The sequence below is a fragment of the Agelaius tricolor genome, unplaced genomic scaffold (assembly GCF_023055355.1).
Source record: "Agelaius tricolor isolate 1412-34295 unplaced genomic scaffold, bAgeTri1.0.p SCAF_3, whole genome shotgun sequence".
Classification (NCBI taxonomy): domain Eukaryota; kingdom Metazoa; phylum Chordata; class Aves; order Passeriformes; family Icteridae; genus Agelaius; species Agelaius tricolor.
Window position 1 is genome coordinate 63,295,875 of NW_027269263.1, and position 12,239 is coordinate 63,308,113.

Below are 12,239 nucleotides of genomic sequence, written 5' to 3' on the forward strand. Positions count from 1 at the left end.
GATCTGATTTTACAATCTAGTATATTGATCATAGCTTCAAACACCTGCCAATTGTTGGCTGGGTGATTTTGTGTGGCTTACATCTCACCCATTTCATTCCACTCTCTTTCAGGAGAAATTCCAATGGTGAATTCATCAGTTGGACCAAACTGCTGTACGTGTAATTGCCAGTCAACCCTGCAGGCCATTCTTCAGGAGCTCAAGACCATGCGAAAATTGATGCAGCTGCAAGCAGGTACAGTGACCAGTCCTGGATGTGCAAACCTGTGGCAAGCAATGACTTGAGGATGGCCCAGTTTGATGAGATGGTCTTTGGAGACCCTTCCAAACCCAAACTGTTCTATGATTCTGTGATCTTCCTGTTAGGGAATGGTCTAGGAGATTAAAGTCTGTGTGGGCACTCAGGAAAACTTGGATTGTTTCCTGCTGTCCTGACATATCAAAGTCAAAGTCAAATTTTCACAGGTTTCTTGGAAATGCAACTATCTACTTTTCAGATCCTTACCTGAAATATGGGATTTTATCTTTAGCCTTTTAAGGCTAAATTGAAAATAAAAGTAATGTGATCAGATACATAATGAGAGCTGAGTGGGCAGGTCAATATGCCCACTTTGTTTTCACAGTGTATTGATCCAGGGGGTACAAGTGCTACCTCACCTGTGTTCTCCTTAGCACTTCACTAATCTTAGGGGTAAGAAAAGTAAAATTTGAAGGTAGCTGAAAGTTACCAAATAGTTCTTCATTCAAACCTCTTTTAGCTCTGTGGTAGTCTCAGCTGAGCTAGCTACTGCATGTTGTGGCCTCCACCCTTCCTCTGGCTGTGAAGCACCAGCTTTTAGTGTGTATACCAGCAATAATTTGTTCACTGGGGAAAATTACTGAGCCTAGTTTTCTCCTAGGTTGGGAGCTGAAACAGAACAGTGCAGAGCCAGAGGAGTAGTTGAGCCAGCAAGATAATGAGAACGTGGTAGGTAGAGTTAAGTCATCATAGGCTGATGTGAAGCTGCAGGCTCTGTGCTACCTAAAAATTAGTGTTAATACTAATGAGGAGATGGAGATGTTGGAAATTTTGTCAGCTGACTTGCCCATCCAGCATGAGTGATGGGGACTGGAGCCATGGAGGCTTCTCTTGTGGAGAGGCTGGATAAGACCTCTGTAAGAAAAGGGAGTGTTGAGTAATTAACTGAAAGATGGGTGGAGTGAAGGGCTGACTAAACTCCTTGTCTCCACGGTGTATAATGTTTGAGTGAGTGATGGGAATGATCAGACAGGTTTTGTAATATCAGTTGGCACACATAAAAATGCTTTTCTAGAAGTCATCAGTTTACAAAGAAGTACACCAAAGCCCAGTTTTACAATTTTTGCTGGTACATGGGATTTTTTATGCAATCACACCAATTTATGTCATTGAAATCACATGGGTGATTGAAAAATGGCTTGTGAGTGAGAGTTAGAAAACTGGGGTCTATGCCAAAAGAGCTGACTCCTCAGTAGTAGAACATTTCTTATTTATTATGTATCTACAGAGTAGGTACCTTTGTTAATTCATGAATCTTTTGATTCACTTGGAATACTTCATATTTTCTGAAATTAAGGTTTTGCAGAGAAAAAAATATCATTTGGCATTTTTGTCGCTAAAAGAAAAAAAAACGTAAAATTCAAACCTATAAGTGAAAGTGTAATAACTTATTTTAGTATTCAGACACCCTACTGTCTTAATTATAAACTACACATCACAGTCTTGTAAATCCTTGCCAGAAATGAAATATTCCAGAAATATTTTAATAAACAATAGTCTGAGGTTTGTTTTCTTCCTGAAGCTTTGTAGATGAGGATTTTTTGTATCTTGCTCATATCTTGAATAAGTTTGATTTGCATGTAGAGCACTTGTGGCTTTTTCTTTGTTTTGACCTTGATGTTAGTGATTTATCCACACACATGATGGTATCTTGATAGCATTCTTCTGGAGGGCTTGTTCATATTGGTACAGGTTCAGGATTGGTGCCTTAATTTATACAAATGATTGTGAATGCTGGAAAATGCAAAATATTGATAAATGTAAAATATGATTTCTTATATTTCAGAGGTAATACATGTCAGCTTTTGTGTATGAGCAAAACAAACTGATGGAATTTTGGGTTACTTTTTTTCCCCTCAGAAATTAAACTATTGAATAGTGTTTTCACTCATTCTTGACATAATGGTACTTGAAATGTTCTTGCTGAGCTAATTAACTTGGAGACCACTGTCATAAAAATAACTGTAATTGCATTAGCACTTGTATTATCTTACTTTATCAGGAGCAGATCCTCAAAGAGTGAGATTCTCAGTCATTCAGAGGACACACAAATTAATCATCACTTAAGTGCTTCATGTCACCAGCCATCCAGTGGTCACTAGGAAAAAGAACTGTGTATTCCTCATTTCCTTAAAATACTGTTCATCAGTATGGCTTGAAAAGGCTTGAAAAGCCTCACCACAGAGCTCACTGTCATTATCCCCATTGTTCAGATTGGAAAATTATGCAAAGGTGATAAAACTTATTTGTTTCCCATGCACCAGCAGCCCTGAAAATCACATCACTTATCTAGAAAATAAGTTCAATGAGTCAGTAGTTTAATGGTGCATCTGTGTGGATGTTCATGGGCTTTTGTCTGTAAAATTAATGCATTAATTTCTTTCACTCAGTTGGGACTCAAAACAGACAGCAGCCTCCCGTTCCTCTGATTTGTGCACAGAAGTCAACAATATCAAGAAAGAGAAATAAAAAGAGAAAACTGCCCCTCAAAGTTGTTGAAGCAGTTTCCACAAATAAGAAACCCAGCTCTCCAGAGAATGAGAAGAGGCTGACAGCAAACTCAGAACAATCGAGTCTGCAAGCAATTGAACCCCCCCTGAAGCCAGAGACCCCTGTTTCAGGGTTTGGAATTATCCTTGAATCAGCTTCATCAGATGTAAGTTAAAATTTTAATATGCAGCATTGCAAGATTTTGAAATACTGACTCATTCAGAAGAATCAGTACTCAAGTCACATTGATGCATCTTCCCACTTTTTGTTAGAATGAACAAGCAAATCTTGGGTAGGAGTGAATGGAGATGTTAGGCTTAGATGTGGGGAGTGCTCATTACAGGGTTTTGGGTCTTTTTTTTCAACTTTCACAAGCAGGAAGTTTTCCCTTGAGTTCAAGGCTCATGTTCTTTGAGCTTTCAGTGGAAACTTGTTCTTCATCTCTCCCAATGCCAAGAGCCACAGTTGAGATGAGGAGCCATGAAAAGTGCAAGGTGTGTAAAGCATTCACAGCCCCATCATTGCTGATGAGCTCATGTAATCCACACGTGGGTCTTTATCCTGACAAGGAGCATTTATGTGCCTTCCTGCTTTTCTGGTCCCACTGACTTTGGGGGACTCTTCATCTCTGGAAAAATTCATATTCAGTCTTTGCTGAATTGGGTCCTTTGGTCTTGATTGCTGTGTGTGCTGTAGTAGGGCCTCAGCACTGTTGATGATGTCAGTGTGACTAAAATGGCCAAAATTTGCCACTCTAAGAACATGCACTTTTCCCATAGAAAATTGCAGTAAGCATGTTTTCCTGATTCATGTACACACTGATAGAAATTACATGTATTGGTGGATGATTGGCTTTGTTTAATGACCAAATTGATGTCATCCAAACCAGTTCACTGACAAGTAAACTGCTCATTAATTTCTCTAATATATTTTTAATTTTGAGCAGGCTCTTTCCAATTTCCTAAGTACTATGAGCTAGAAAAACATAATTAAATTCTGTATCAATAAGCATAAATGAAAACAATGCAGCAGATAATATTCTATCCTTCTGGAAGAGGGAACTAATAATAAAAAAGAGCAGTCAGGATAATTCAGTTACAGAGATGCAAGCCACACCACTAATTAGGTTGCTAGAGAGTCAGTGTAGTGATACAGAGTAACTAGTTTATGCTTTTTTCAGAGGGTTTCCTTTTGTAGTACTGAGCTTAATAATGTTTGAGGTAAAGGTTTTGGGAGGACTGGTAATTTATCTCCAGTATGCAATTTGTGCTTATAATTTTTCTTTGCTTGTGGCACTCTTGTCAGCTTGAAACACGGTTTTGAAAACAGTTTTGTGCTTGCAGTGGAATTTAATTTGGCTTTATGAATGTGTTTCATCGCTGGACACGATTCTTTGTAGTTGCCAGTTTGACCTAAGGAAAAAAAAGAGAAAACATTTGGCTCATAAATCAGGTCTTCATCTGTCCTTCCATGCTTGAGCCCTTGCTTGCCACAACAGTTGTTTGACTAAATTTACAGAGCCAGAACCTTGAGACAAACAAATTGATTTTGTTTTGTCTTGAGAAAGAAAACATTTGAGTTCTGAAAACAGATATATTTAATGCAAAAATAAAATGTGACCTTAAATATTTTGAGAAGGTTTAAGAAAGTCACTTCTTTGAGAATGAATGGCAGCATTATCTTTTTCTACTTTTTTATGAGCATCTCTGGTGTGGTCACAACCAGCATGTCTGTGTGCCTGAAAAACCCTGAAAGACATCTTACAAAGCACCATAAATGAATGTTCCCTTGAGAATATTCCACAGGTTGTCTGTAGTGTGTGCTGTGTCATACATCACCACTGCTGCCACTGCTATTTTGCCAACATTTATTGAACTTTAAGAAGAATCCAAGTTTAATGGGTATAAAATCAGGGCTGCCAAAACCAGTGCAATTAGTCCAGACCTGCTGAGATGAAATAGTGCTACTTACAGAGCTGGAAGATGTCTTGGTGAGACAAACCCTTAATCTGGACCATGGATCACAGAATCTGCTTTTTAAATGCAGTGGTCTGATTACAACTCTTAGTTGAACTTGTGTTTGTTTTACAGTTGTAATATTTCATTTATAACCTAATCATTTTTAATCTACATATTGCAACCTACTAAAATATCTAGGATTAAATCTAATTCACTGCCTGTTAATTTTAGCACAGCAAAAGCCTTTAGCATTCAGGTCTTCTTTATTTTGTTATTCACAAATAGTTTACCCTCGAGTTCCTTTTGCCATGATCATTATCTATTAATAAGTGCTTTTTCTTTGAGAAATTACATTCAGAGTGATCATGAAATTCAAATGGTTACTGATTGTCTTTGATTGAAGAATAGCTAACTACTAAAGGAAAGCAAGAATAAATCATAGCTTTGCCTCCAAACTGTTTCACTGATAAACAAATCAATCCCTATATTAAGAATAAAACAATCAAAACTAAAATAATACTGACTCCTCCACACTGGTAGAATGGTAAGATTTGAAATGTATTTTACAGCTCTATTGTAGAGAGGTTGATGCACCTGCCAAAGTGTAATGCAGGTGTTCCAAGGTAAAACCAGGGAAGAGGAAAACCATGAAGAGAGAAGAGAAGAGAAGAGAAGAGAAGAGAAGAGAAGAGAAGAGAAGAGAAGAGAAGAGAAGAGAAGAGAAGAGAAGAGAAGAGAAGAGAAGAGAAGAGAGACTCACTTGATTTTTCAGCACAAATAGAGAAGATAATAGCAGGGCCTCATGATCCTTCTGGTTTTTTGGGTTTTAAGTAGGAGGTTTCAGAAAAGGTACCACAGGAACAGCTGGCTGTTGGTGAGGGTACCAGCAATAGTGTGGCCAGTACTACCAAGGCAGTGACTGTCCCTCCATACTCAGCACTGCTGAGGCCTCACCTCAAATCCTGGCATCAGTTTTGGACTCCTCACAACAGAGACACTGAGAGTCTGGATCATGTCCAGAGAAGGGCAATAGAGCTGGGATATTTATCCTGGAGAAAAGGACACTCAGTGGAGACCTTATCACTCTCTGTAACTTCCTGACAGGAGGGTGTAGCCAGGTGGGTGTCAGTCTCTTCTCCCAACTAACAAGTGATACGACAAGAGGAAATGGCCTCAAATTGCACCACAGAAGATTTATTTTGGATATTGGGAAAAATTTCTTCCCCAAAATGGTTGTCAAGCACTGGAACAGGCTGCCTGGGGAAGTGGTGGCAGTCACCATCCCTGGAAGTATTTAAAAGATATGGAAATGTGGCACTTGGGGACGTGGTTTAGTGGTGGGTTAATGGCTGGATTTAATGATCTTTAAGCCTTTTTCCAACCTAAACTTTCCTGTGGCTCTATAATTTCTCTGCCCTGGGTGTCTGGATCATTGAGGTCATCTTAGATGGCTGTCACAAGACCAAAGAAACAGAATAGGGCAGGTATCCTTCATCACCATGTCAGCTGCATTCTGGTTTTTGATTTATATGAAGTAGAATTTTTCCCAAGTTGTGAACTTGGCCCGCATTTATTTACTCTTGAAAATCTGTCACCAGAAGTTTAGAAGTAACATATTAAAAACCAACCTACACTGGAATATTGTCAAATGTCAGTAACTGGCTGTTTTGCTGGATCCAGCATTTTCAAAGTTCTTGAGGTAAAAATCCATATTTTCATCTAGGACAAGCTGAGGAACTACATGCTTCTTATAATTTTGTTGTTGTTGTTGTCTGCATATTTTAAGATTCTTCATCCTGGCCTCCCAAAGCATGGTAATCTTGAGTTTTATCACACAGTACACATCCATATCTCATGACAGTACATGCTTTGGAAATACTCTACTTGCTGCAACACAATCCATACTGATTTTTAGAAATCCATGGGAAAAGAATTACACAAATTGTTCTTAGACTTCAGCCCTTTTTTCTGTCTGGACTCAAGATGTTTGCAGGTGATATGATGGGAGATGGCATTTGCTCTTGCTCTGTAAACTTCTCTGAAAAGGCATCATCATTGCTGAATATATTTCATGTAGGGCAAAAAAAGGGCAAGTTCTTAGGAGCAAGGCTGTAATATTGGCTTATTTCCTCACATCATGATCACTGATTGTTTTACCTCCTTGCCAACTTCTAAACAGTATTTTCAAAACTTTAGTTTACTCCCAATGTATTTTCTAGATATATAATTATTCTGTGAAGAAATCTTACCATAAGCATTGTATGGTACTCACAGAAGAAAATTCTGCAAATGCTGTTCGTGTAATTTCTGATATGTACAGACAGGGGCAGCAAAAAGACTCTTGGTAAGGGGACTTCCTCAAAGGCCTTTGTCTATTTTGGCCCTCAGTGTACTTGAGAGAAGACTCTTGTGAAATACAGCATGATTTTCTTTTCTCTTCTTCCCCTCCATTTCACCTTGGCAGTGATTTAAATCCCTGTGATTCACTGTTGAGGATTTTTGTACTGAAATAAACTGTCTGTCTAACATCATCCTCTTCTAAACATGCATTATGGGACTGTGAAAAGGAGGGACAAATGGATGCTCAGCAAGTGCTGGCTCCAGGGGCAACCTCAGACTCATCATGTGCTGATGCTCATGTGGGCCATATCTTTGCTGGAAGCCCTCTTGGGAAGCCACATGGATTGGGCCAGTATCCCTGCATTTGTGCTTCTTGGAAGTGCCTGGCTGCCCCACAGCACACAGCTCACAGCATTTGGCAGTGAAACAAGTCCATTAAATGGTTAGATAAATGTTCAAAAAGCAGCACTTTGGAGCACTGCTCTGCGATGATCCTGTGCTTTGTCGTTATTACCCAACATTGAAAGGTATCTCCTGTCTTTTTGTTAGCTGTATGCCTAGAAATGATGTCAGTAGTTGTTAACTTTTACAGACATTAGACAAGGAGTGTGATTGTTTGATTTGCCTTTTAAGGTGCTTATTCACTGATAGGGTTTGATTTCAATGAATTAGGCTGCTGTGGTCCTGAATAGCTAGAAAAGATTCATGGTTTGATGAAGTGATTGTAAAGTCTCACCAGATGCATGATTGAAGTAAAATAATGTCTTTGAATGCTCGTTTAATTAAAACATTTGTATTCTTTTGGTAGCCAGAAGTGCAACTTGCAGAAGGCTTTGATGTCTTCATGCCAAAATCACAGCTGGACTCTATACTATCAAACTACACTCGCTCAGGAAGTCTGCTCTTTAGGAAGCTGGTCTGTGCATTTTTTGATGACAAGACTTTGGCTAACTCTTTACCAAATGGCAAAAGGAAAAGAGGGCTCAATGACAACCGGAAAGGACTAGACCAAAATATTGTGGGTGCAATAAAAGGTATGTTTTCTGCTTTCCTTCCTATGTGTAATTAGAACATATTCTCAGCTAAGGAGAGTGTAAGGGGATTAGAATTTCTGACGTATTAGGTCTATTAAAATATGCAGTCTTATTTTTATTCCCTTTCATTCACTTGTTAAAAATAGCTTCTACGGGGACAGCTTGTGTTAATTTTAAGCCAGTGATCCTGGTTTCTGAAGTCGGGCTCTAAGGTTGGAAACTCAATGTTCATGTAAGATAATTTTTTTTCCCCCAGATATCAGAGATGCAAAGAAATCTTGAAAACATAATGACAGTGTAAGTGATACACTCAATCAAGGTTCTGAGTCTTGCACTGTATTTGACTATGTCTGCTCTGTAAATTTTTCAGTAGTTGGTGGCTGGATTGGGGAGAGATGGAGGAAGATAATACTGGCATGAGATTAGTTTGCTGCTCATAAGTACAGTGGTCCTTCTCTTGGGGGAGCAAATTTCTTGGTGTGAGCACCTTTTGCTGGTTGATTTTTCCTAGCAGTCACTGCTGTCTAGCTTCCAGAAGAGCACATGTTCCTTCAAACTCTGTGATGACAGCATATAAAGAGCTGATATTATTAGGCCAGAGTTTCTGAACTAGATTCTATTTTGAAATCTGATATTGTAGGGACAATACCCACATTACCAAAAGACAGGCCAAAAATAAGCTCTAAGAGTGGAGCTTATTTTAGAGTCTGTGACTTGTTCTCAGGTACAGATTGCTAACTGAGGAGACACAGGGCAATAAGAAGAGCTTCTCTGAGTCCATTGGCAGCAAAAGGAGGCAGGAAAATCTTCTGCAACCCCCTCTGTGCCAACTTTTGGACCCCTCTCCCCATGAAAGAAAGGCATTGACAAACTGGCTTGAGTCCAGTGGAGGGAGCACCAAGACTTAGGACTTCACCACTTCCCTGCTCCAGTATCAAATGAGGACAGGCTGAGAGAACTGGAGAGAGGATGATCCAGGAGAAACCTTACTGCTGTTCACAGCTACCTAATGGAATGGTGTGGAGAAGTGGAGTCAGACTCTTCTCAGAGGCACCAGAGGCACTGAACACATGGAAAATTGCAATTTGATCAGGAGAAGCATTTTCAACATAAGGGCTGAGCAGTGCAGTAGGGGCTCAGAGGGGCTGCAGGACCTCCAGCCCTGGAAATACTCAAAATGTGACTGGTCACAGGCCAGAGCATTATGCTGTAGTTGGCCATGCTTTGAGCAGCAGGCTGGGCATGGAGGCCTTCAGAGAACCCTCTCAAGTGTGCAGTTCTGCAGCAAAGTGTATGCTGTGCCTATGGCATAGTCCTAATATATCTTACACAGCAGCTGACAGACTTTCTTACAGTTATGCTTGTATTTAGGTTTAAATCACAAACACTGTTTTGTACCTTCTTTTCTTGAGCTCAGTAATCTGCAAAAATCTGTCTGAATTCTCTCTATCTGGATCTCATTGTTTTTTAAAAGCTTTAATGAATAAGTTAAATGAAAGAAAGAGGAGCTCAAAATTGCTTCAAAAAAACCCACTCTAATTTGAAAAGCACTTGATAAATGTTTTACAGTAAATGCAACAGGACTACTAAAATAGCAGCTGGTACACACTTCAGAGAGCAATGTTTCTTAGTAGCTAGGATTGTACTAATGGAGCAACTTCTGAGGCTTGGCTTAACCTCTTCCTTTGAGTTTGAGAAGAAAGGAGGGACTTGTAGTTCCAACAGAAAAATTTCATCTGTGATGGTACTACAAGGTACCACTGCCATAACAGTGATCTCTATTGGCATTTACAGTGTTGCCCAAATGCTGGTGCCTGATCCCTGATAGGGAAGCCTGTCCCTAAAAGCTGTGATGGAATAAGATGCCAAGGTCTGATGTCCTGTGAGTCTTCACTCAGTCTGGCTCCAATAGCACCCTTCTTCCCTCCAAGGAGCTGGGCTATCAGACACTGTGGTTTCATTTATTCCAAGAAATAACTGGGCCAGTATGAAATCTCTACAAGAACAACATCATGTTGTTTGCATTATTATCATTAGGACATTCTTCTACCACGTGCCCAGATATCCTTTAGTGGCACTTTCAGTCCTTTTCCATGACAGAGATACAAAAGGCTACATTAATGACAAAAATGGGCAGAGAATTTAAAGGAGGGACTGTTTGCTTGAAAATCACTCTTCCTGTCTGAAAACATTTTCACTGCTGTCCTTAAAAGTAATTTAATGCTTCTGCAACAGAATGATTAGCCAGGGAGCAATTCTCTCTTTTGACTTTGGGTATTCAGTGGCACTTGTTGTATCAGTTGCAGTGTTTCTCCTGGGCAGTCAGCTTCTCTTGTGAGTCTTGCACTCAGAACTGGGGAAAAAAAAAAAAAGAAGAAAAAATAAAACTAGTCAGAAGCATTTTTCCTTTGAGTTGTTGACTAGAAATGCCAGTGAAATCCTTCCCTGCAGAAATCAATGAGCTGTGTTCAGATATAAGTGTGATGTGTCCCTCAGGGATCCATAGTGGGACCAGTACAATTTAATATTTTCATCAATGACACAGGCACTGGTTTCTAGGGCACCCTCAGCAAGTTTGCAGATGACACCAGGCTGAGTGGTGTGGTTGGTTGACAGGAGGAAAGGAATGCCATCCAGGACCTTGGCAGGCTGGAGGAATGGCATGTGAACCTCCTGATGTTTAACAAGACCAAGTGCAAGGTCCTCCATCTGTGTCAGGGCAATCCTCAGTGTCAGTATAGACTGGTGGATGAAGGGATTGAGAGCAGCCCTGCAGAGAAGGACTTGGGGGTACTGATAGACAAAAAATCCACAAGAACTGTGGGCATGATTCTGTGCCTCTGCTCCAGGGGGTACTGATAGACAAAAAATCCACAAGAACTGTGGGCATGATCCTGTGCCTCTGCTCCACTGTGGTGAGAGCCCACCTGCAGTGCTGCACCAGCTCTGGGCTCCCAGCACAGGAAAGACATGGACCTGTTGGGGCAATTCCAGAGGAGACCCCCAGGATGGTCAGAGGGCTGGAGCATCTCTAGGGAGCATCTCTATGGATCTCACTCAGCTATGGAGACAGGATGAGAGATTTGTGGTTCAGCCTGAAGAAGAGAAAGCTCTAGCAGACTTTATTGTGGACTTTTAACATAATAGAAATTTATAATAATAATAGAAAAGGGGCTTGTAAGAAAGACGAGGATGGATATTTTAGTGACAGAACAAAAGGGCAGTGGCTTTAAACTGAAAGAGGGTACATTTATTTGAACATTGGAAGCCTTTTTTTTTTTTTATGATGATGAGACTATAGGAACAGTTTTCCCAGAGAAGCTGTGGGTGCTCCATCCCTGAAAGTGTTTAAGATCAGCTTGGACAGGGCATTGAGCAATCTGAGGAAGTGCAAGATGTCCCTGCTTATGGCAGGTTGGATGGTCTAGATGGTCTTTAAAGTCCCCTTTAAATTCAAACCAGTCTGTCTCTATGGCAGAGGGTCTGTTAATACCATACAGCTTGGGTGGACTAGAAAGGCAGGTCCCAATTCTCCTGGGACCTCCTTGCTGCTGCATTCCCTTTCCTTTTTGTCCATGTTGTTATTTCTCTAAGCACACATTCAGCAGTTGCCTGGTTTAAGTAAGTAGGAGCCACGAGTCATTGATCAGGTGCCCGTTGTGTCAGATACGATATGGATTCAGAAGGGAAAGATTATTTCTACCTTCACAAAGGTGATGTTTGTTGCAAATCAAACACTGTGAATGTCTGGGGATGTATTGACTTCTGTGGGCAGCCCTCAGAGTTGGTCTGATGTCCTTGTAGATCAGAGTGCAGAGCAAAGTGTTGCTGATGCCTGCCTTGCCATGGTTTTGTGAAGCTGTTAGCATGGAAGGAGTCTGGAGGGGGGATTACTTTTGGTTCTCTTATACTTAGCAGGTAGTGCTGCTTCAAAGTGTGTGTATAGAAATACTGAAATTGTCATTTTTTTGTTGCCCGTTTCCCGATCCCATTTGTGTGATACTTATTCTCAAGGATTACAAATCCCTTGAGCTGGTACCAGCTTTTTCTCTTTGCTTGCCAGTCATAATTGGACACTGGTCTCTGAGACCTCTGACCAAGTTTACAGTAGCAATACTA

General features: G+C 40.3%; 1 protein-coding gene across 3 annotated transcripts in view; it reads left to right on the forward strand.

Moving 5' to 3' along the window:
- Window positions 1-12,239, forward strand: part of BEND7 (BEN domain containing 7) — a 47,093-nt gene that overhangs the window by 19,260 nt on the left and 15,594 nt on the right. For 2 of the 3 annotated variants that reach the window (XM_071424083.1, XM_071424081.1), the window contains 3 exons: window positions 113-235; window positions 2,689-2,954; window positions 7,895-8,120. In XM_071424083.1, coding sequence (XP_071280184.1) covers window positions 113-235; window positions 2,689-2,954; window positions 7,895-8,120 — 615 coding nt within the window. The remainder of the gene's footprint in view (window positions 1-112; window positions 236-2,688; window positions 2,955-7,894; window positions 8,121-12,239) is intronic. The other variant, XM_071424082.1, reaches the window with a different exon arrangement.